The 25,928-nt window shown below is 44.3% G+C and overlaps 1 protein-coding gene across 4 annotated transcripts in view; it reads right to left on the bottom strand.

The window, feature by feature from the left end:
- DNAJC13 (DnaJ heat shock protein family (Hsp40) member C13) overlaps nucleotides 1-25,928 on the bottom strand; it is a 134,958-nt gene that overhangs the window by 18,766 nt on the left and 90,264 nt on the right. For 2 of the 4 annotated variants that reach the window (XM_066585062.1, XM_066585063.1), the window contains 14 exons: nucleotides 24,645-24,780; nucleotides 21,662-21,843; nucleotides 21,117-21,191; nucleotides 15,986-16,105; nucleotides 12,267-12,446; nucleotides 9,257-9,424; nucleotides 8,808-8,921; nucleotides 8,556-8,672; nucleotides 7,963-8,170; nucleotides 5,364-5,455; nucleotides 3,261-3,360; nucleotides 1,987-2,061; nucleotides 852-964; nucleotides 550-719 (listed from right to left, as the gene is read on the bottom strand). In XM_066585062.1, coding sequence (XP_066441159.1) covers nucleotides 550-719; nucleotides 852-964; nucleotides 1,987-2,061; nucleotides 3,261-3,360; nucleotides 5,364-5,455; nucleotides 7,963-8,170; nucleotides 8,556-8,672; nucleotides 8,808-8,921; nucleotides 9,257-9,424; nucleotides 12,267-12,446; nucleotides 15,986-16,105; nucleotides 21,117-21,191; nucleotides 21,662-21,843; nucleotides 24,645-24,780 — 1,850 coding nt within the window. The remainder of the gene's footprint in view (nucleotides 1-549; nucleotides 720-851; nucleotides 965-1,986; nucleotides 2,062-3,260; nucleotides 3,361-5,363; nucleotides 5,456-7,962; nucleotides 8,171-8,555; nucleotides 8,673-8,807; nucleotides 8,922-9,256; nucleotides 9,425-12,266; nucleotides 12,447-15,985; nucleotides 16,106-21,116; nucleotides 21,192-21,661; nucleotides 21,844-24,644; nucleotides 24,781-25,928) is intronic. The other 2 variants (XM_066585065.1, XM_066585064.1) reach the window with 1 other exon arrangement.

Here is a 25,928-nt window from a genome sequence, read left to right on the forward strand (position 1 = left end):
GCCCAGCAGACGCAACACATGTGAGAATCTGCTGCAGTGTTGCTTGGGGCAGTGAGTACAGTGCCATAATGGGTTTGGAGGACAAGGGTATTGTGTTCCATTATCCATGACCCCATTTCCTGAGCGCTGTACCTGTTGCGATGCTAATGAGCCTTTGGGAAAGGAAAGGGGAACCTAAACCTATGCACATTCATGAGAGACCAGCTTATCAGTGCTGGGAACACCCCCAATACAGAAACGTGAAGGTAAGGATGGTCTAATAAACAAGTATGAACCTTTTTAAATGCATGAAAAGGAAAACTATGCAAAGAACAGAAGCATGTCGTTTTTTTTCGGCATGGACTTCGTGCCTGAAAAATCAATACACACATACATCTTGCTAAGGTTTCTAAAGCCTTTACGTTTGTGCATAGATTAATTTTATCTGTACACTAAAGTAAGGTTTCAAAGCTGAACCTGTGGTCTGCCTGTTGTAAGGTTACATTATAAAGATGGTGTTCAAAAAGGGGTTCCTGGTAATGTCAGACCACATCTCCAGTTTCCACTTACTCTAACATCATTTCGCGGACTGTGGTTGATACTTTTTCCCTGGAGTTATCGTTCCAAATTAGCTCTGGGTTTTCATGGGTTCCTTCAAATATATGAACAGCAGCTTCAGCGTTGTCCCTCATTGCGTCCATAAAAACCCCCGGCAAGAACTTCATTAGTGCAATCCTGACCTAAAGGTGTGTCGAACAATTTGCAAGGTTACTGGTTTTAAATCAATATTAACACGACACAAAACACATGAATCATTAAATGGCAGATTTACACACTATGCATCATGCAACGTATTGGGGAAACCAACTCACCTTCGGACCAACAAGTTTGTCAGTTGTCATCTTGGCAAACAGTTCTGCTGTTTGTGATCGGACTTGAGGGTGGGTTGAGTTACAAAACATATCCAATAAGTAGATTAAAGCTCCTGGAAAAAAATAAAAAGTTAGAACTCACAAAACTGGAAGCTACACAGAGTTCTGCTACCTTTTCTAATGACCTTCAAATATGATCGGTAATGTTGACCCAGCAAGAGTACGTTTTTTTTCCCACAAAAATAAGACCCGGTCTTATATTAATTTTTGGCCTGAAAGAAGCACTAGGTCTTATTTTCAGGTGAGGTCTTATTATACTTCCCTAGCAGGCTCAGTCTATATTCCTCCCGCTGACCTCCATAGCTCCGACACGCTTCCCATAGTTCTTGGCCACTCATACAACATCACTCCCTGGTTACGCGTTTCATAAATCCCGCCTTTAGGAAGTGATCTCTGTGATTGGATCTTCGACCGCTGCTCAGCCAATCAATGCAGCGCTGGATGAACCAATGCAATGGCTGTTATTGATTTATCCAGCGCTGCATTGACTGGGTCTTTGACCGCTGCTCAGCCAATCACAGCCATCACTTCCTAAAGACAGGATTTATAAATCACGTAACCAGAAAGTGAAGTTGTAGGAGTTGTAGGAGTGCGGAAACCGTGCTGCCCCTCTAGAGAGCAGTGGGAGGGACCTGCACCGAGCCCGTTAGGTAATATATATATATATATATATATATATATATTTTTTTTTTTTTTATGTAGTGTAACTAGGACTTATTTTCAGGGTAGGGCTTATATTTCAAGCCTCCCTGGAAATTAGGGTAGGGCTTATTTTCGAGGTAGGTCTTATTTTCTGAAAACAGGGTATTAATAGTGAAAACTTCTATCATAAATATGATCGAGTTACCTGGATACTGCCCTAGGGGTTAATTGGCTTTTGGCCAAGATTTTGACCCTTGTGACAAGTTTCAGAAAGAGTTTGACATTGCTGGTGCCACTTGGGCACAATAGTACAGCTGCTACTTCTGGAAAACCACATGCAAGGGGCTCCGGCATTACATGTGCCACTCGAGGCACTGGCTGGGAAACGCAGTCATAGATTTACAATAATTGTCAAACAGTATCTTCCACATACCTTTGGCCATGGCCTCCTTTATGATTTTTGTATTGGATGTTAAGGCATACAGAGTTGCAAGAACAAGCTGCCGGCCTAAAAGTAAAACAAAGTGTCAAATTCCTTGAAGATCCGTAGTGTAGATATCATTTCATTAAGCCTAAATGTCTATAGTGTGTACCCTGCAAGTAACCTCTACATACTTGTCTACGACTGCTCGTGGCACACAACAGCCGACAACCCCGCACCTATATCATATGACACACAACAGCCGACAACCCCGCACCTATATCATATGACACACAACAGCCGACAACCCCGCACCTATATCATATGACACACAACAGCCGACAACCCCGCACCTATATCATATGACACACAACAGCCGACAACCCCGCACCTATATCATATGACACACAACAGCCGACAACCCCGCACCTATATCATATGACACACAACAGCCGACAACCCCGCACCTATATCATATGACACACAACAGCCGACAACCCCGCACCTATATCATATGACACACAACAGCCGACAACCCCGCACCTATATCATATGACACACAACAGCCGACAACCCCGCACCTATATCATATGACACACAACAGCCGACAACCCCGCACCTATATCATATGACACACAACAGCCGACAACCCCGCACCTATATCATATGACACACAACAGCCGACAACCCCGCACCTATATCATATGACACACAACAGCCGACAACCCCGCACCTATATCATATGACACACAACATCCGACAACCCTGCACCTATATCATATGACACACAATATCTGACAACCCCGCACCTATATCATATGACACACAACAGCCGACAACCCTGCACCTATATCATATGACACACAACAGCCGACAACCCTGCACCTATATCATATGACACACAACAGCCGACAACCCTGCACCTATATCATATGACACACAACAGCCGACAACCCTGCACCTATATCATATGACACACAACAGCCGACAACCCTGCACCTATATCATATGACACACAACAGCCGACAACCCTGCACCTATATCATATGACACAGAACAGCCGACAACCCTGCACCTATATCATATGACACACAACAGCCGACAACCCTGCACCTATATCATATGACACACAACAGCCGACAACCCTGCACCTATATTAGGACTCATTGATGCTCTAATAGGGGACGTTATATGAGGTTTTGTTGCAATGTGTGGGAAGCATAAAGCAGTGACCATGAGCTGAACATATCTACGAAACATTATAAGAAAGGGAAGGCGAGACTTACTTGTGGGCAATGAATGCAACAGAGACAATAAGCTGGAGAGCACCATGGATTCGGCAATGTTATTAACACATTCCTGATTACTGGTGACTATGTTGACTACCTGTTATGTAGAACAAAAAAAATGGAAATGATATCTGTACTTCATATAAACGGGGAGAAACAAAAAACTGTTATATGTGATAGATGACACAGCTTTCTACCCTGAAGTGGTATTTGCCCTTAAAGGGGTTGTCCAGATTGTACAGATTTTTTTTTAGAGTTTTAAATTAGTTATAAAATAGGAACTCATACAGTTTTCTAATCTACATGTACTTAAAATTCTGCTGACATCCCTTTCTCATACTAGAGCTGGAGCCCCTATCTGCATAGTAAAATGGTATAAGGCCATAGTAATGGCCACCAGTCATGTGATCCACCAAACATCTTATGTGAATCCTGGTTTTCAACTCACACTGATCAAGTATCTAATAAGTGAATACTAGATTACCGAGCAGCAGAACTCACAGTAGTACTACCTGCAGGGTCACCATGTTTGGCAGTATCTGTGGGGAAGCAGCAATTAGAAAGAGGCAAATGTACTTCCTTTTCCTATTTTAGTACAGCGCTAAATGGAGAATGTCGTCCAATAACCGGACAACACCTTTAGGGCCCAATGTCCTAATAGATTTCTGCCGTTCAATGTTCACACTGTAGAATTTTACTGCGGAATTCTGCAGCGTGAAAGAAATCGCAGATTGTTCTAATTGCCGCGGAAAAACACGCGGCCGGCTTCCATTGTAGTCAATGGAAGCAGTCTGTCATGCGATACTTCCGCTGTGAGAAGTATCGCATCATGAGTTGGACTGTGCATGCGTGTAGGCTCACCGGACGGGACTCGCATGGAGGATCTGGAGAGGCGAGTATGGGGGTCTTTGGGGGGTAAGGGAGGTGTGCAGCCATGTCGGACCCTGCTGCGATATTCCGCTGGCGGAGTCAGACACGGCCGTGGGCAGGAGGCCTTAAGGTACAGGCAACACTTGGCTGTTTTAAGAGAACTTGTTACTAAGACAGAGCATCTATGCAATACTATAAGAAACTGATAAGTGCGTTAAGTAAATAGCCGAAAAAAAATCTAATAAATGGGGACTAAAAAGAAGGCACTACCAACTTCTGTAAAGTCATATGGTTTGATGGCTCAGTGGTTATTATTTGCTTTGCATGGCTGGGGTCCTGGGTTCAATTCCGATGAAGGGCAACCTCTATCTAGAATTTGTACGTTCTTCCTGTACCTGTGTGGGTTTCTTCCCACACTCCAAAACATACTAGAAGGTTAACATTTTGGAACTTAGGTTGGGAGTCCAATAGAGCTGTTACGGTGACACAGATCACTTTAAAGGGTGTTTTCCTATGATGTGAAATTGCTTCACAATCACTCAGTCATCCCTGGTTGCCGCTAACCAGAACATGTGATTACTGAAGCCAATCCTTATCTACAGCAGGGACCTGTAGCCAGTGATTGGCTGCAGCAGTCACATGTCCTGGTCAGCAGCAACAAGAACGGACAGAGGGTCTGTGAAGCAATTTTAAGTTGCGGAGTACAAAGGTGAGGATTTGTGAAACTGCCTAGAAAAAGAATCGGTCGGTTGTCCAAGGCAGCAGCTTTTATTTTTTATAGTGATCTTGGAGAATGCAGGTTGTGCTGTGATTGGATTCTAGAAGTAACAGACGGTGTCTCTTTAAGGGTACGTTCACACAGTGTAAAATCCGCACCCAAACCTCTATAATTCCTGCTTAAAAAAAAAAAAAAGAAGGAGCAACAAAATCTGCAACATTGGTTCGGATTTTCATGCAGATTTTGGTGCTGCTCCACAGCCGATTACACCTCCTCAGGGGTGAAGTCTACTGCTGGTCTGTACCAAAGTTGCAGATTTTGACAAGAAATAATGTGGATTTCCCCACCATATTAGTCTACGTGTGAATGTACCGCTCACAGTTTCATAAGTCTGCAATTAAAGTTCTGTTACTTTTTTATATTGACGGATCCACTAAGATACCTTCAGATTCTGAGAGGTCAGATATGTTTAGGATCACACATGTCCAATCTGTACAATGATGATTACTTACCTCCAAAGCAAGCTGTTGAACTTTTCCAGCTCCATGGACTCGCAGCAATGAAAAGATCAGCTTGAAGTGGCCAATACATTCTGTCTCTGATCCTGCAGAAGAAGCATTCATTTACCCTTCTGATGCACGGCCCTCCTTCCATCATATTATAAATATTTAATACATATGGCACTAACATAATAATCACTAACAAAGTGTTATTAGTTCAGAAACTAGATTAGGTTTTCAAATCTATTGTGTATGAAAAGTCATCCAAAGTCATCCAAAAGAACACTACAATATACACTTAGGCCCTCTGTCCACGGGCGAGATTTCGCCGGCGGTAAATAGCCGGCGAATCACGCAGTCTAAAGCTTTCCATAGCGTTGCTATGGAAACCGCCAGCCCCGTGACCACGAGCAGAAAATCACTGCGATTCTCCGCAGTCAGCCTATCTGTCAGAGGTTCCCGAGGCGGAAATACGCTGCAGGACTTCGCAACGCCCGTGGCCTTACTTCTACAGGGGAGAATTACAGCTTCTACTCTACATACATAACTACTCCCTTTTTGTGGAACAGCGACAAGTGATGTTTTTAGGATGTGCTGTAGAGGCAGTTATTGAATCAGTTGCGATCACCTACAAAGTATTTTAAAAGCAGTCAGGCCCTTTAACTTTTTTTTGTTATGTAGTGGCCTTGTGCAAATTAAACAAAAAAATTTCAAGTTTTTCGCCAGCATTCTGCTCCCAATACCCCATGATGACAAAGTGACAACAGAAGGTTCGTTTTTAATTTTTTTAAAAATATACCAATCTATCTAATTTTTTGAATAGAGATAAGTATCGACACCCTGAATACAGTACTTAGTTGAAGCACCTTTGTCAGCAAATGCAGCCTTTAAACCTTGTGGCATCATACCCAAGACGACTGCACACCTGGATTTGGGGATGTTCAGCACTTCTTCTCTGCAGATCCTTTCAAGCTCTGTCTGGTTGGATGGGGGCTGTCTGTGGACAGCCGTTTGCAGGTGTCTTCAGAGATGTTCGATTGGGTTTAAGTCAGGGCTCTACTCAAGGACATTCACAGAGTTGTCCCTAAGCTCCTCCTGTGTTGTCTTGGCTGTGGTCTTAGGGTCATTGTCTTGTTGGAAGGTGAATGTTCTGCCCAGTCTGAGGTCCTTTGTGCTCTGGATAAGGTTTTCATTAAGAATTTCCCTGTACTTTGCTCCATTCAGCTTTCCATGAACCCTGACCGGCCTCCCGGCCTCAGCTGCTGAAGCTGTTTGAGGAGACTTATAAGGCCATGGTGCTCCTCTGGGAAATATGCAAATAAGGAAGATGGAACAATACCTCTGTAGCACCAACTATTAGATGGCAGCATTCCTGCAAATTAATGTCAGTCCCTTTATACAAGTCTTTATAACATTGATTGGGAATTGAAAACCAAAAGCCAGAAAACCGCACACACGAAAATGAAATGCAGAGTAATAATGTAAACTCTGCCCTAAATATCCAAGTTAAATCCAGGAAAACACGGGGTCTGTTCCACTGGATTGGTGCATCACCCACGTAGCACCAACATTCAAAATAGTGCTGAAAAGGGACCTGGAAACTACAGGCCGGTAAGTCTTACTTCTATTGTGGGTAAAATGTTTGAAGGGTTTCTAAGATGCTATCATAGAGCATCTCAAGGAAAATAGCTGGACGACAATACCCAGAATGCATAGTGGACTGCAACACCCAGAGAGGTTATCAAATTTGGGGTTATTTAGTTTAGGGAAAAAAGAAAAAAAAAAAAAAAAAAAAAAAAAAAAGACGCCCGAGGCGCGAGCTGATATCTATTTATAGATTATCAATGAATACAGAAATCTCTATTATAATCTATTTATACCCAGGACTGTGACTATATCTACGTCTAGCGGAAAGGTTTCTACACTGACATGAAAGGGGGTTCTTTCCTGTAAGAGCAGTGAGACTTTGGAACTCTTGCCTGAAGATATGGTGATGTCAAACTAAATAAAAAAAAAAAAAAAAAAAAAAGTACAAGTACAAGATTGGCCTGGACGCCTTTCTTGAAGAATACAATTACAGGTTATAGTCACTAATAAATTTAGAAGGGTCGGTGGGTGATACCAGGATTATTCTGATTGGAGTTGGGAAGGAATTTTTGCCCTTAAAATGAGGGAAAATTGGCTTCTACCTCATTGTTTTTTTTGCCTTTCCCTGGATCAACATTGGGACTGTGGGGGTTAATAGGCTGAACTAGATTGACATATGTGTTTTTCCTAAGCCTAACATACCATGTTTCAAGGTTATGGGGTATTGAGTGCAGAATAATAAAGACGTGACCTTTTTTAAAAACAAATTTGCACAGGCCATAAACATAACGATATGTAACAGACGTGAAAGTGCCTGAGGACTTTCCATAAGTAGTGCAATTTTAACTCCTTCCTGCCTCGCACTGTACACATACATGGTTTGACATGGCCAAGAAGACGTTCTCCTCAGAGCTGTACCCGTGTGATCTCCCAAGCAGGGACAGCTGCGATGGCACGTGTATTTCTAGCACTTAAATACTATTACATCATTTTATTTTATTTTTAATTTAAAAGCGTGTACTACCAGGGTTGTGCTTTATTACGTTCCTCAAAGCTTCCAGCGCCATTTCAACCTTCTGTAATCTTTCTCCATGTTGTTCAGACTCGACTTTCCCAGTCTGGGTCATGGCCATGAGGGTATGAAGGTACTGTGCTTGGGATCCAATGTAATCCAGCAGACTGGCAGCAAAGGATTTTGGTACCTGTACACGAGTAAGAGAAGGTGACAAAATCTGTAGAATGAGAAGTATATGGACATTTCAGTTCTAAGCGCACCAGAGTTCAGCTTAAAATCCACATGAACATTTATGTTAAAAACAGGATATGGGCTACCAATGGCTACAGCCAGTGTATGGAGTCTAATGGAGCAACATAGACAACGGAGACCAAAAACAACCATTATACTTTTGAGAACGCTAAAGGCTCTGTTCACATTAGTGTCCATAGCTCCATTTCTAATGCCAGATCAGATGAATCCTGACAAACTGCCTTTAATGGGGGCACGTAATGGGTTTTTGATGGTTTTTTTTTGGTTGGCAAGGCTGGTGCTGCAGACTGCAATATTTTAGCCATCGCAATGACTGGAAACCTTTTGTTAGATATCCAGAAAACACTCACCTCAAGCTGAAAAGTGGGCTGCTCATTGTATACCCGGACAAAGATCTCCCCCACAATGAGCTCCTTGGCGTGATCACTAAACACAAAATCAGCCCCGTAGCTTTTATCACATTCTCCCTGGAAAAGAAGATGTACAGATCTGACTGTATAGTCTTTATGATATTCTATATTGTACATGTCCATGTTTGTCCCCATTAATGGTCAAAAAAGTTTTTGTTTCTTTTTTATTAAAAACTATATCCTATGTCTTACTCGTCTTGTCATGTTTTCCTGCTCCGATTCAAGAAATTCCAAAAGTTCTGCTCTGGTACCATTGTTCCATATCAGGTACGGGCTTTCTGTATTACAGTTCAGCATTTTGAGGATCTGATGTGCAAAGAAAGAATAAATAGAATAGACATAAACCGTCAGTCAGAAATAAGAGCCTCTTTCACTCTTATTAGGTTACTAGGATTGTGTAGACCTTCTGGTCAATACAATATATTGTTGGTCTTTGAAAATGGCCAAGATGGAATAAAGGAGAACCATCTCAACTCCACTCTATAAGATATACTCAAATGGGTCTCCCCATAAAACAACAGCAGCTTAGAATGTCACATTTTAACATCTGCAATAGCTAAAATCAACAACCTCTAAATCGCGTGTAAAAAAAAAAAAGGAAATTTTTGCTAGTTTTATTATATAGATCCACCGTACTATACCTCTTCTGGAGTCGATACAGAGAGTCTCCTAGCAACATAGGGAGTAAGCATCCCTGCTAAGCTTTTTCGTATAGCCGGATTTTCAGGGGTTACTTGTTCGCCTGTTAAATACCCCCCTAATCGGCTTAGTGCAAGAAGACTGAGCTTGGCAAGGCTGTTGGCAACTTCCTGTTGAACAATAAGAACGTTAACATTAGATGTAATACAGGTACGGAACATGCCAATTCGACTATACAATGATCCCTCAAATTATGTCGTTATTGGTCCTGGGGACAGCCATTATTGGCTGCAAATATTGTAATTTTGAAAGATTTTCCAAAGCTCCAAAGAGCTGCTGGGAGGTGTAAATCACTTTCTATGGTGAGCACAGCAGCTTCTTTAGGGTCCCCAACAGTAGACCATGTACCAAGAAAATAAAATAGAGCCACCCTCACAGTGTCCAAAGGAGCATCTTATCCTAGTATAGGAAAAGTGCAGTATGTAATACCGCATTATACTGCAGAGAGGCGCTATTGACAACAGATCAGAGCATGCATTTCAGTAATGTAACGCTTAGTTTTAAATTATTAAAAGCCAAGTTTTATGTGATGTGATGTACAGCAGGCTGTCCACCATCAGGGCTAACCTCACTGCCACTTTGTGGTTTTGAATGTGTTGCTCATCTTGGGAAGATTAGGCTCTGGGCTCTCGTTTGGTGATCTGGGGTGATTGGACCTAAAGGTACTTCAGTATAGTTCATCACATAGTGAGATCTATATACACAAGCAGCTTACCAGTGGTAGCCAATTTATCCGTTTACCCTAGAGTAGATCCTCATGTATCTGTAGTGCATCTAATCTAGTGATCAGTCTTAACTTAAGATCTATAAGGTTCCTGAGGAGGTCTGATAACTGACTGAAATGCGTTGAACCATTTACGCTGCTCATCAGATTCAATTCTAAGAATCATGTTAAGAAGATCCTAGATAAAGAACGGTTTCTTCTAGCTTCGGCGAAGTCTGGAAGTATCCGTTTATTTTCCTAACAAAGGGTGGTGGTTCTTTTAGTGGCTCAACTAGGCACTTAGTTGATAGGCAGGACCATGCTAGAATCCGTTCTGATGCATCTATCTAATTGATGCACCTATCTATTCTCTTATAGTGCCTGGTGATATAGTCTATATTGGGCACTCTAGATAGGAGTACAACGCTACCTCCTGGGGCGTTTATCCTACTGAGAGACTCCTATAGTCTGACATTATGTAGTCATTATTGGTTCCCCCAATGAGTGGGCACTTGTAGAGGCTCATTTTGAGTGACCCTGGTTACTGACCCGGGGGATACCTTCCGTTTGTTTGTATGCCATGTCTATCTTTTGTATGGCCCATTGGTTTTAGTTTTAAATTATTAAAAGTTGAGTTTTAAGAGTCCTCATCTGTGAAGGGCACTTTTGAATAGTAAGTTCCCACTGCCTCAATGATTTCTTCAGTAATAGAACTGATTTACCAGTGAAATGCCAATGCTGATTGGTTGGATCTTCCAGCACAAGTGTACAGGCAGCAGACGTAGACTGCATGCAACACTAAGTTGAGTCTGGTTTTAAGTTACAATGGACCAGCATTGCATGCTGAAACGGTTACATCCTGAGGCCATTGTAGTTTGTAGAATCACATATGACCCACTGCCCCCAAAATGGGAAATTCAGCAAAGATGGTGGTTTATAAGAATACGCCCAGCAACTGCGATAGCAAAGCACATTTTCCAGTAATCTTCCCGAAGACTGCTGTATAAAAACATGTTTTGTGACTACAGAAAGTGAGGGACCGAACCATGATATAGGCTACTCCTACGCAGGGCGCCTGGAGCAGTCACTGAACGATTTACAGCTGGTAAAACATAAGCTATATATTTAGAGTTTATAAGATCCCTTTAAAAAGGCAGAGCTTCACACCAGTGCAATGTTTTCATTGAATCGTATAGAATTTGTAGAGTTGGAAGGGACCTCCAGGGTCATCGGGTCCAACCCCCCTGCTCAGTGCAGGATCACTAAATCATTCCAGACAGATGTCTGTCCAGCCTCTGTTTGAAGATTTCCATTGAAGCAGAACTCACCACCTCCTGTGGTAACCTGTTTCACTCATTGATCACCCTCACTGTCAGAAAGTTTTTTCTAATATCTAATTTGTGTCTTCTCCCTTTCAGTTTCATCCCATTGCTTCGAGTCTTTCCTTGTACAAATGAGAATAGGGTTGATCCCTCTGCACTGTGACAGCCCTTCAGATATTTGTTAACAACTATTAAGTCTCCTCTCAGCCTCCTTTTTTGCAAGCTAAACATTCCCAGATCCTTTACTCATTCCTCATAGGACATGATTTGCAGACCGCTCACCATCTTGGTAACTCTTTTCTGAACTTGCTCCAGTTTGCCTATGTCTTTTTTACAGTGGGGTGCCCAGAACTGGACCCAGTATTCCAGATGCGGTCTGACTAAGGAAGAGTAGAGGGGGATAATGACCTCACATGATCTAGACTCTATGCTTCTCTTTATACATCCCAGAATTGTGTTTGCCTTTTTGGCTGCTGCTTCACATTGTTGACTCATGTTCAGTCTGTGATCTATTAGTATATTCAAGTCTTTTTCACATGTGCTGCTGCTTAGCTCAATTCCTCCCATTCTGTATGTGCTTTTTTCATTTTTCTTGCGCAGATGTAGGTCTTTGCATTTCTCCTTGTTAATTCATTATACAGTGACTCCATGTTCTGTACATATTTTGCAGTGTTATATTACGAAACAATAGTCTTATCTGAAGCTTATTTGACCCGGGTTTCCCCATGATAAAACACATAGTATCTTTCTATGTGATGGGGGCCCAACCACTGGAACAACTACTAATTCCCAGCACCTACAACACCGAGAAAAGAACAGCAAAAACTTTAGCTTCACCCCTATACAGCGGTTTCCAAAAACAGCACAAGAGGAGTGCGGCATTCTAGGCATCAGTAGATCAGACCAGAGTATACAGAAAGCACATACCTGTTGATTTGTGTCTTCATTCTTCTGAATACCACTTTCTTCCAATGTAAAGTCATAGTTAAAGGGATAAATAAGTAGGTGCCACAAAATCCCTGCATGGAACAAATGGGTTTGCAGAAAGAAGTCAACTGCAAAGGAGCTGATGCATTCCACCGCCAGGGCAGCCAATCTCTGGACCTTCTGTGAACATACACAAGTTTCATGTTGTAACACCACATTTTTAATGGTTCGCAAGTTATGGTGAGAGGCATAAAACATGTTAACATTTCTTTAACAGGCACTCACTGAACACTATAGTTCTTGCATACATTGTGAGATACATGGTTGGACTGAGGCATGAATGCAATCTTAACTAAAAAACGATTGCACAGTATACAATATTGTGCATCATTGGCTTTAGAAGCAGGACATGAATAAAAATATATCAGTATAGCACAAAATAACGGTGGGAAAAAAAATCCAACTATTAGTAAATTTGAGGAATACTGGCTACACACTACAGTAGAAGGCAACAACTCACAACACTAATGTGGCTACCTCTACTGGATCCTCTCCCACGCGGCAAAGCTACTGGGTCTTACTACCAGAGTTTATCATGGGCAACTAACTTAAAGGCCGTTTTTCCTCTTTAACTGGCACACCATGGAGTCTCTAATTACAGCTGAAAACTGCTAAATTTAACCCCTTTATGACTAGAGGGGTTTTGATACTTTGTGTTTAAAGCAAAATTTCACTTTATAGAATGCAGTATTTTAAAAGGCGATTTTTCTCAGGTTTTATCTACCCAAAAATGCAGTTTTCTCCTCATTTTCACATGCTGTTATAAAGTAGTTTGTTTAAATTATTAAAGAGGTTTTCTGAGTTATTTTATATAGTTTGGAGCCTCATGAACTGATTATATAAAATAAAATCTACCCCCAGCATCTGACAGGTGACGCCCCTTATACCTGTCACGTGGGCTTCTAATGTAGGGATCACAGGCAGGTTTATGGGACGTCAGTGATGTCCCGGTCTCAGATTTTATTGGCTACAGCTGCTCCCTTAACTTTTAGCTGCAGCCTGTATATGTGGATGGTAACCCTCCATGTACAGAAATAGCTTTAGGACTCTAGATAGCAGAGAACACCTTATTAGATTTTTTACTTTCTTAAACCTTAAAGGAGATGTCTCGAGGAAGCAGTGATTTTTTTTTTTTGCCCAGTCCCCCTAATTAAACATAGATTACTAATTACCCCTGTAAATGACTTTCCTAGCTGGTTTGTACTTACCGTTCCAGCGTTTCAGCAACTTATAAAAGTTTCCCCAAGATGGCCGCCGGCTCTTTCCCCGTCGCTCGCTGCAGCCCGACGTGCGCGCTCCCGAGACGCTGCCAGCTGTGTCTCCATGGCAACCGGACGCCCCGCAGCCGCCGACCAGACGCCCCGCAGCCGCCGACCAGACGCCCCGCAGCCGCCGACCAGACGCCCCGCAGCCGCCGACCAGACGCCCCGCAGCCGCCGACCAGACGCCCCGCAGCCGCCGACCAGACGCCCCGCAGCCGCCGACCAGACGCCCCGCAGCCGCCGACCAGACGCCCCGCAGCCGCCGACCAGACGCCCCGCAGCCGCCGACCAGACGCCCCGCAGCCGCCGACCAGACGCCCCGCAGCCGCCGACCAGACGCCCCGCAGCCGCCGACCAGACGCCCCGCAGCCGCCGACCAGACGCCCCGCAGCCGCCGACCAGACGCCCCGCAGCCGCCGACCAGACGCCCCGCAGCCGCCGACCAGACGCCCCGCAGCCGCCGACCAGACGCCCCGCAGCCGCCGACCAGACGCCCCGCAGCCGCCGACCAGTCGCCCCGCAGCCGCCGACCAGTCGCCCACCGCCAGGCAGCAGGTAACCGGCGCTAGCCCCCGGCTCCCCAGCGCTAGACCCTCAGCCCAGGTGAAGGCCCCGGAGCCCAGCGCTAGGTTCCGGAGCCCAGCGCTAGGTTCCGGAGCCCAGGTGAAGGCCCCGGAGCCCAGCGCTGGGCTCCGGGGCCTTCACCTGTCAGTGAACATCACCCCCGACCCATCACTTACCCCCCTGGCCCAGCGCTAGTTCCCCCGGCCTAGCGACAGCCCCCCCCCCCGGCCTAGCGACAGCCCCCCCATCGCAGCGACAGCCCCCCCCCGGCCTAGCGACAGCCCCCCCATCGCAGCGACAGCCCCCCCGCGGCCTAGCGACAGCCCCCCCCGGCCTAGCGACAGCCCCCCCATCGCAGCGACAGACCCCCCCGGCCTAGCGACAGCCCCCCCATCGCAGCGACAGCCCCCCCGGCCTAGCGACAGCCCCCCCATCGCAGCGGCAGCCCCCCCCCGGCCCATCACTTACCTGGACGGCAGGACAGCTGGACGGCAGGACAGCTGGGCGGCTTCTCCGGACAGCTGGGCGGCTCTGCACCTTCCTCTAACAGAGGAAGGTACAGAATGGCCGCTCCAGCGCGCTCCCGAGCAGTGACAGCTCATCTGCGCATGCGCAGAAGAGCTGTAGCGGGGAGCACACTGAAGCGGCTCGTGCTGAAAGGAGAAGACCGGACTGCGCAAGCGCGTCTAAAAAAGCAAGCTGCCGGCGAATTTAGACGGAACCATGGAGACGAGGACGCTAGCAACGGAGCAGGTAAGTGGAATAACTTCTGTATGGCTCATATTTAATGCACGATGTAGATTACAAAGTGCATTAATATGGCCATACGGAAGTGTATACCCCCACTTGGTTTCGCGAGACCACCCCTTTAACAATCTTTTGTACACACAATATCCATTCATATATCTATATCTCCCAATGCACAGAACAGTGATCTAAGAATAACAGCCTAGTACATCACTGTTAGCAGTGATCTGCAGTCACAGACACATAATCTCCGCATGCTTACAAGCCAGTAAGCAGAGAGAATCCCTGTGATGCCATTACTGATGTCACAGGGATTCCCTAGCAATCACCCAAACGAGGAAGCAGAGAGACTGTGTTGGGGGGGTTTCAGATTTATCCTATGCTGCAGGCCACCCTGTATCACAGGACGGATCAGCTGTCACACTAACATGGGAAACAGGTCCCCATGTTACTTACCATGCCAGCTGATCGGTCGTGTGCTGCAGGGACCTGCTGATCACTGCGTTCCTGCAGCATGGGATTGGTTAAACAACTTCAGATCCAGGTGTGGTTATCAGAACCTGAACCAATCAGGTCCCGATATTGACACCCAGACGAGAGTGAAGCTGGAAGTCTGCTATGGCTGTAAAAAAAAAAAAAAAAAAAAAAAAAAAAAAAAAAAAAAAAAAAAAAGGGGGGGGGGGGGTTTCTTTTTTAAACTCAAAACAAAATGTTTTAATTGCGGTGCGGATGCCCATGCTTCCCTATGCGTGGCTTGAATTGCGGATCTACCGCATGGATTCCGCAAATCAAATCCGCCCGTGGACATTGGACCTAAAGGAGAGACAATTCTAAATTGAAATAAATAAATATTTTGGTAGTTTAACAAATAAACCAACATGCAAGACTAACTGGGCAGTAAAGGGTTAAGGTAATAAGTCTGTTTCATGACATCCATGAACCATAATGCGTTAACTAATGAGACTGCAGAGCAAAAAAAAAAAAAAGGCCAATTAAAGAGTAGTAAAAGTCACCAACTTTGAGTTTCGGTAATCCATAAACCTCTGACTACACAATCACATGATGACCCATATAACGGACACTTACCTTGCCATAATACAAGACTCTGCAGAGATCTTTAATGATGTTTGGCATCTCTATAATCTTTTCTCTGCACTCCTCAAACTGAGCAGCGACGCTGTAACACTTGCATATATGTCCGCACACCTGAAAAACATCACCGGACACAATGTCACAATCACGGGGAGTAGAGGGGCTGCATTTGCTACAACGGGAATCATCTTCTCGTTTCCAGTTGAGCTAAATTGTTCTTTATGTAAATGTCAAGCTTAGAGCAATGTTCTGATTGACATGTCCATCTGAGTATAAGCTGCAGTGAAAGTAGCCTCATTTATACACGCGCATGCATATCAATCAACTAAAGCAGACCCTGACACATTTCCCAAAATCGGTTTCATTTCGATTGCAGATTTTTAACTCTACTTTTGTGCATCATTGTTGTCAGAACTGGTTTTCTCTTTCACAAACTGGTGTCTGGAGAGTGACTTCTATGGGAGGGTGTTCTTGTAATGTTTTATGCACGGAGTGGGAGGAGGTAAGCTGTGACTGCCACCTATTGTGAATGAGGGATCCTGTGTTATCGAATATAGGGGTGATCGTTCATTGTGATCAGGTTTGTATTATGACAACTATTGAAAAGTTATCCCTACTGAACAGGAAGTCCCTGGCTACCCCGAGGTTCACTATGAACACTGCAGGTTTTCAAAATTTTTAACATTTAGATAACATAAAAAACAAAAAAAATCTAAGAAATTCCACTGAAATGTCTTTCATAAAATTTGATTTTTAACAATACGTCATCTTCTGCTAATACATTAACTTTAAGGGCAGTTTCTATCACAGACTTTTATGCTACGTACACCCCCAATTCCAAAAAGGTTGAGACGCTGTGTAAAAATGTAAAGAAGAAAAGAACGATGCAATGATTTGGAAATCTCATAAAACCATATTTTATTTACATTAGAACAAAACACATAAAGTGAAAAAGGGATATTTTTCCATTTCACTAAAAAATACTAATCTAGAAATTTATGGCCGCACATCTCATAAAAGTTAACCAAAAGGCTGGAAAAGTAAGTGGAACCAAGTAGAAAATTGATCCTCTAGATGTTTCTCATAAGTCACATGACTGTGAGAAGGTCAGAGGTTCTCCAACCTGTAAAAGATTGAGTCTACAAATTGTCCATCAACTGCAGAAAAATCTTGAACATAAAATTGTGAAGACTTTGAATATCCCATCATCTACAGTACATAATATCATCAAAGATTCAGAGAACCTGGAGAAGTTCATGTGCACAAGGGACAAGGCCGATGGTCAATATTGGATGCACGAGACCTACGGACCCTCAGGCGGCACTGCATTAACAGACATGATTCTGTAATATCACTGCTGGGCTCAGGAATACTTCCAGAAATCATCAGTGAACACAGTCCACTGTACAATCCACAAATGCAAATTAAAGCTGCATCATGCAAAGAAGCAGCCATATATCAACACAATCCAGAAATGCTGACGTCTTTTCTGGGCCAAAGCTCATTTAAAATGGAAAATTGCTCTGTGGGCAGACAACAAAATTTGAATTTTTTTTCTTCAAACCACAGATGCCGTATTCTGCGGACTCAAGAGGAGAGGAAGCATCCAACTTGTTATCGGTGCACAGTTTAAAAGCCCACATCTGATGGTATGGGGCAGCATTAATGCCTATGGTATGGGCAGCTTACACATCTTGAAAGGCACCATCAACGCGGAGCAGTATATAGAAAATTTAGTACATTTGCGCCATCCAGACAACGTCTCTTTCAGGAAAGGTCTTTTATATTTCAGCAAGGCAATCCTAAGCCACATATTGCATCCATCACAACAGCATGGCTTCACAGAAGAGGAGTCCGGGGGCTGAATCTGCTATCTGCAGTGCAGACCTTTCACTGATAGAAAACATTTGGTGCATTAGGACATGGAAAATCCAGCAAAGACGACCGGGGACTGTTGAGCAGATAGGATCCTACATCAGACAAGAGTGGGCCAGCATTCCTCTCTCCAAACTACAGCAATTGGTCTCCTCACTTCCCAGATGTTCACAGACTGCTATAAAAAGAATGGTAGACACAGCCCAGGCCCAACTTCTCCCTAATCTCTGGCACTTTCCCCTCCTCATTTAAACACTCCATATCTCCTCTGCTTAAAAAAACCAACCCTGGACCTGACTGATGCTGCCAACTACCAACCCGTCTCAAACCTCCCCTTCCTCTCCAAAATTACAAGAACGTCTGGTCTACTCCCGCCTTACACACTTTCTCTCCGAAACTCACTCCTCGACCCCCTCCAGACTGGTTTCCGCTCTCTACACTCGACCGAAACTGCCCTTACAAAAGTAACAAATGACCTGATGACTGCAAAGTCGAGAGGTGACTACTCCCTACTAATCCTCCTTGACCTGTCTGCTGCTTTTGACACTGTCAACCATAACCTCCTTCTCACTATGCTCCACTCTATTGGTCTAAAAGGATACTGCTCTCTCCTGGTTCTCTTCCTACCTCTCTGACCGCTCTTTGTGTTTCCTTTGCTGGTTCTATCTCCGCTCCACTTCCTCTCGCTGTTGGGGTCCCCCACCCCCAGGGCTCGGTCCTTGGCCCCTTCTCTCCTCCATCTATACTGCCCCAATTGGATAAACCATCCACAAATTCGGCCTCCAATACCATCTCTACGCTGACGACACCCAACTATACACCTCCTCTCGTGAGATCTCTGGACCATTCCTCCAAAATATCACTGACTGTCTGTCCGCTGTCTCTAACACTATGTCCTCCCTTTTTCTCAAACTAAACCTCTCTAAAACTGACCTCCTTGTCTTTCCACCTTCCAACCGACCTCCCCTCAACATCTCCATTCCAGTGTCTGGCACCATCATAACCCCCAGACGGCATGCCCGCTGCCTTGGGAGTGTGTGTGTGTGTGTGTGTGTGTGTGTGTGGGGGGGGGGGGGGGGGGGTCACACTGGACTCTGACCTCTCCTTTACCCCCCATATCCAATCTCTGGCCCAAACATGTCACATGCACCTCAGAAATATTGCTAAAATACGTCCGTTCCTAACCACGGACACGCTCAAGACGCTAGTGGTTGCTCTCATTCACTCCCGGCTTGACTACTGCAACTTGCTCCTCAACGGCCTCCCCCGCACTAGACTCGCTCCGCTCCAATCCATACTAAATGCAGCAGCTAGACTCATTTTTCTATCCAGTCGTTATTCAGACGCCTCTGCATTATGCCAGTCGCTGCATTGGCTGCCCATCCACTGCAGAACTAAATTTAAACTCCTCTACCTCACTCACAAAGCTCTGCATGGCGCTGCGCCACCATACATCACCTCCCTCCTGTCAGTCCACCACCCAGCCCGCTCACTCCGATCGGCTAACACCCTCAGACTAAACACCCCTGTAATACGAATCTCTCATGCTCGCCTACAGGACTTCACTAGAGCAGCACCCATCCTCTGGAATGCTCTACCCCAAGGCATCCGGACAATTCCCGATGTACAAAATTTCAGACGTGCCTTAAAAACGCACCTCTTCAGGGAAGCATACCAAATCTCCTGATTTAGTTCCCTGCCCCACCCAGTTTGCCTTCTAATAACTGTTTTCCACATGAAATCCCCTTTTGCCCGTGTTCTCCATGCCCTGCTTCTCCCCCCCCCTTGCACCTCCTGTACCACCCCCAACTCATTTGTGTCAAACAGAATGTACCTCACATTGTAATTCTTGTATTGTGTTGCATTCATCCATGCCTGAAAGCGCTGCGGAATAAGTTGGCGCTCTACAAATAAAGATTATTATTAATCCTAAATCAGACAAGAGTGGGCCAACATTCCTCTCCCCAAACTACAGCAATTGGTCTCCTCACTTCGCAGATGTTCACAGACTGCTATAAAAAGAATGGTAGACACAGCCCAGGCCCATCTTTGAGATATCTCGCTGCAATCAACTTCTAAATTGATCTTTTTAATGAAAATTCAAAAAATGTCTCACCTTCACCCTCTATATTTTATTCACAATAGAACATTTCCGTTATATGAAATTTCCAAATTATTACATACTTGTTTTCATAACCTTTACATTTTACACAGCTTTCCAACTTTTCAGGAATTGGGGTTGTAGATTGGAAAGACGAAGTTTCTGAAATGTGAAGGATGAATGGGTCCAGGGGCCGATGTTATTTATGAGGACCATATCTGCTCAGTGCTGCGGGATATGGCCGCACTAGATTACCAAAAATTAAAGAACCCGAATCAGCCAAGTGACTATGTTGCTGAGCTTACGTGAAAAAACTGTTTTAGCGGTATGTGAAAAAGTAAGATGCCTGCAAACAATGGGGATGCCCATACTGGAGCTCAAATAGAGAGGTTAAGGTAGTTATTAAAGGGGTACTCTCATCTCAGACATAGCATATCCAAATGTCTGTCCGATGCAGACCCAACCCCTGGCACCTCCATCTAATCAATCTCTAGAACAGTCTCTAACTGTCCTGGGATTATGGAAACAGGGAGTTGTAGGAACGTAAAAGAAAAGCCATTTCAGCTAAGAATTGAATGGGAGTTACATAAACAATATAACATAGCGAGCTACGCTGTTTGTACATCTCAGAACTTACAGAAACTGCGTAGAGTTCACTCAACTACCATTCACGGCTACAGGAGTTACAGAAACAGTGCAGAATACCCAGTTCAGCCGTTTCCGTAATCCCAGACACTGGTGGCCACAAACAGTGACACATATTCTCATCTCAGTTATTTATGGCTAAGGTAGGAATAAGCCTAAGGCCTTATTCACAGCTGTAGATTTGGGTTGCGTGCCATCTGTGTATTCCACGGACAGCGACATGGCCCCATTATTGCCTAGAAGGTAATTCATGTGAAATTTTTTTCCCATAGACTAATGGACAACGTGAAGAAAAAATAAATAATCATTGCACGTTTTACAATAGTTGCAATGAGTTTCATGCCCAAGAATTGAACATGCATTGAGTACGGTCCACGAAGGTTGGTCAAGTGTCAGTGTGCTGGCCGAGGCAAGTTGCACCTGAGTTTCTCAGGCCATGTGTATGCAGCCTAAAGTTTCCCCCCCCCCCATCCCAAGGTCAGACTAGAACAGCTGCCCCCTTACCTGCACAGACATGTCTTCTGGCTTACTTGACCCCGTTAACACTGAGACACAGCGGGAGAAAGCTTCTTGTAGCACCTAGAAACCAATGAAAGACTCAGCTTGTGTTAACTGTAAACTGCAACAAGAACTTTAGTAATTGTCGACTCCTGTAACATATCACCCTTTCCAATCCAATTTGTATCCTGGTTTTCCTAGGGGGCTTACTCTTTTTCTGGTGTTATACAACTTCGCTATCTGCTGGCTAAAGCCAGTACTGCATGAGGTGACACATTAGATAGGCTCCGACAGCAGAGAGGCTGGCAATATACAGTAAGAGAACCCCGACGGACGTCTTCCAACATCAGAGCTGTACAGCCTTAAATCACAATGTCTTAAGACGTCAGACAGTGGATTGGAAAGGGGTTAATGCAAATCAGATGGCCGCTCACAGACTGAGAGGATTACACTGCCAGGAAGGACTTGCATTACAAATCCCTAAGGCCATTTTATGTTAGATTAGTTGATATTGAAGTTTCTAAAGCTGAAGTCATGTGAGACCCGGGTACCTCAATGCCGTTCTCTCTCCGCAGCTCCTCGGCATTAAGTGCTGAACAGTTCACCGTGTGAAAGGCCAATTCCGTGGAAGCTGGAAGCAGGGAAAGCTTGGAGAAAAGCAGATCATCCGAGGTCTCCATGGTAATCGTTTTGATGAGCATTGGGTATCCAGCGTACTTGTAAGGCTGAAGATCTAGTAAAGATAGTCAAAAAGACCATTTATTACTCCAGCTTTCTGTACAAGCCATCTAGATAAGCATAAGAGGATGCAACGTATTAATGCTTATGACCTCCAGGTCCTTCTGCATACTTTATAGACCCGATGGGTTACTGCAAATAAGCCTACATACAACTGCTAAAAAATATATTGCTGCTATAAGCTAACAAAGAAGTCCGTACGGCGGGGGTGGGGGTGCTTGGCATGCACTAGAGCAGTGGTCCCCAACCTTTTTTGCACCAGGGACCGGCTTCAAGCACGACCACTTTTCCATGGCCCCGCAGGGTGTGGTGCAGGGGTGGGGCTTTGGCCATATACTTACCCCTTCCTTCTTGTGCAAGCGCTGCTACTCCTCTGCTCGACACTGCTAGTGGCGTTGATCCAGCAGCAGTGTGCTGCTGGAAGCCTCCTCCCCCTGCTCTCGCGGAACCAAGTAAGAGACCCCGGTATTCACCACTAAAGCGGTGAGCGGTTGACGGCAGCGCCGTGGACCATCAAAAAACCCCAACGGCCCGGTAGTTGAGGACCCCTGCACTAGAGGATACTGCGGGAACGAAGACGGGATATTGGTGCTGTAAGGCAGCGTTTGCTATAATGCTCCTATGTATTGTAATAGCAATAGTGCAGCAAGACTCCAGTACTATATATATGTGAGCTTTCTTGGACCGAGTAACGTTACTGCGCTGCCTAAAGGCCCTTTTACACGGAACGATGCGTTTAAACGAGTAAAAGCGAATCATCATTGTTCAGACTAAATGCAGCCAGCGGCCGGTCGATAAATCGCTCATTGATGATTTTATGCTGGACTGAAGACTAATCATTGGCTCGGTCACTTATCGTTCAGTCCTTCTTATTCACTTATACAGTGATTGTCAGCGACTGACTGATTTCCCGTGTGAATGAGCCAACGATGTATCTGCTGTATAAACCGGCTGCAGGAGCGAACGCCGACATCATTCACTTGTTCAAATGATAACAGTTAGGTGGTAAACGTACCCTAAAATAGGAGTTACGCCCTCTATAAAACTTCATGAGGCTCAATTACTAATTACATTAACCCCTTATGGACCAGACACTTTTTAGGGATTTTACTGCTTTATTTTTTTTTAGTGCCATTTTTTATATTTGCTTTTTTCACTGGCTTTTTTCCGTTCTTTACTATTATTGGGGGTAAAGAATTACATTTTTTTTATTTTAGAGTTCATTTTTAAACTCACCGGTAACATATTTACACTAAAATAAAGTCAGGAATCGGCTCCTCATTTTGTTTGGGCCGTTTTGATAATATAAGTGTATATAGTTTTGGATTACAGGGACCATATGGCGACAGTTTTAGTTGGCGTTCGGTCATTTATTTATATATTTTTATTGTACTCTGTAAATTTTTTTTAAAACTTACTTTTGTGATTTTTTTTTTATACTATCTATGTCCCCGATGATATAATAAGACATCCGGGGGTCACAGTTTTTTAAAATAATTTTTATACTTTTCCACTGTAGTTTGGGCGCCCATAGGAGCCGCGTCCATAGGAGCCTCAGTACAGGGAAACCATCCCCTGTAGTGAGACGGCAGTCAGTAACAGAGCTGATCAGTCTGCTAGTCACGCGTTTGTCAGGTCGCATAGTGGAAGTCATTCCTCTTTTTAGTACAAGCGCTCATTGCAGTTGGTCCTTAAGGTACATGCTTATATGTGGACGTATTAAATGGTTCTTTCCTATAGAAGGTCTGTCAAAAAGCTAATTGAACATGACTTGTTCTTTTTGGCGCATCTCTTGTCATTTGGCACTCGCACTGCTCTCTTCTATAAACCATTTAAACATTTTTTTATTATTTTTAGTTGTATCATATTATATGGCCGCGAACTAGACGCTCAGCCACTTGGTGGAAAAAAAAAAAATCACCCCAGCGCGGACTCTGCGGTAAATACTGAGAAAATTCAAACAAGTTTCCATTTTGCTAAATCGATGTGACTTTTGGAAATGCAGCATAAATTGGGACGCATCTCAGCTTCTTTCTCCTCCTCTATTGACCGTTTCCTGGTCTGCGTGCACCTCTTCCGTAAACTTCAGCAAAATTTGGCACATTTAAAAAAAACTTTTTGGCGTAGTTTTTCCGGCATTTAAACATTCACCAAACTTACAAGCACAGTTCACCTCGTTCATAAAGAATGGTGTAAATTACATCTGTTGGGAACCAGAATAAAACCAGCGCAAATTACGCCTTTATTGATAAATAAGCCCTATAGGACTACCCTTTTAAAGAAATATTCTTCCTCTCACGAGTTGACTTGAGAGCCCGGAACTTTGCTTTCCAATATACCTCTTGTCCATACAAGGGGATTTCCTACTACTGCACTCGCCTCTTGATAAATTCTTCACGTTGCTTTGGTGAGCTCTCAATGTTGTGTATTTGGTTAAGGGCTTATTTACACGAGCGTATATAAGCCGGTCGATGTATGCTTCCATCTAAGCAGTTGCCTTCTCACTGGCTCTTTGCCTCTCTCCTCTGCTCCAGCATTTGCAATGGGAGGGGGTGGGAAGTGGCAGCGCTAAGCTCCACTCTGTTCCGCCCATTCCCATTGCTGGCTATGGACAAGGGGCGGGGCTTAGCTCTGCCCACTCCTATTGCAAACCGCTCGGAGGGGAGGAGAGAGGTGGAGAGCCGGTGAGTGGGAGGAAAGGGGAGGACTGCTCAGATGTAAGTGTATATCGGCTGGTTGTGAAAACGCCGGCCGCTATATACGCTCGTGTAAGCAAGCCTTAAAACAGACACTTACCTTCTTTGTGCCGATTGAACAGGATGCTCTGAGTTTTAAGTATCAGAATGATATTTTCTGGATCCGGCCCGTCCACCACCTTAGTCGACTTTGTACACAGAAACTCATAGGCCTTGTTGACTTTTTCAAACATATCCTAGCAAAGAAAGTAAGGAAAGCATCGAACATTTTACTTGGAATGAATCTCTGTGCGACATCCATAGAACGCATCACTATAAAATAACAGAGAACTAAATGTTGTTACATTCCTCTGTTGTTCCCTCTAAACTGACAAATAGGTATTATCATTCCCCTAGGCAAATTGGGTGTATCCCAATACAGACTCTAAGGAATTAGTGTTGACAATTCTTAATTGTAAGGACACACCCTATTAACCCTTTCCAATCCACTGTCTGACGTCTAAAGACATTCCAATTGAAGGCTGTACAGCTCCGATGTCGGAAGACATCCGGCAGGGTATTCTTACTGTTGATTACTGGCCGCTCTGTTGTTGGGGGCCTCTCCAGCATGTCACATACTGCAGTACTGGCTCTAACCCGCAGATGGTGTTATTGTATAATGGCAGAAAGAGAAAGCCCCCTAGGAAACCCTGAATCCAAAATTGGATTGCAAAGGGTTAACAAGGCAAATGGTAACACCCAGTTGTCAATTTAGTCAAATATCTTCAGAAGTGAAGTAATGAACAATGTAGAGCAGGAACGTCAAACATTTTCACCGAGGGCCACATCGGCATTATGGTGGCCTTCAATGGACCATTTACAAGGGCTTATTTACACAGGCGTATTGGTGCTATATTTTGTAGATATGCAGCAAAAGCCATAAAAGGATGAACGCATATGAAAGGGCATTTTCACACATGTGGTGGATTTCCTACAGACTTTGTAGAGCAAATCCACAAAAGTGTAAAAATAGCCATGTCCAACTGCCTTTACACTTTTTATTAGAGGGCCAGCTAGGACTGGGGGAACCTACCTAAAGTTCTAGACTGCTGCATGGAGATGGGTTCGGATTGGCCTGGGGCGCATATTAGCCTATTCCTTCCCTACTTCTACACGAGCCAACCCAAACAACCAATCACCGGGAATGAGCCAACCCAAACAAACAATCAATCACCGGGAATGAGTAAATCCAAACAACCAACCACCGGGAATCAGCCAACCCAAACAACCAATCACCGGGAATGAGTAAATCCAAACAACCAATCAGGTTGCGAATGGTGTGGATTTCGGGAGTAATATAGATATATGTGCCTGCGGCACTTGAGTTCTGCAGTAATTAGGTTAA

This window comes from Eleutherodactylus coqui, chromosome 12 (assembly GCF_035609145.1).
Source record: "Eleutherodactylus coqui strain aEleCoq1 chromosome 12, aEleCoq1.hap1, whole genome shotgun sequence".
Classification (NCBI taxonomy): Eukaryota; Metazoa; Chordata; class Amphibia; order Anura; family Eleutherodactylidae; genus Eleutherodactylus; species Eleutherodactylus coqui.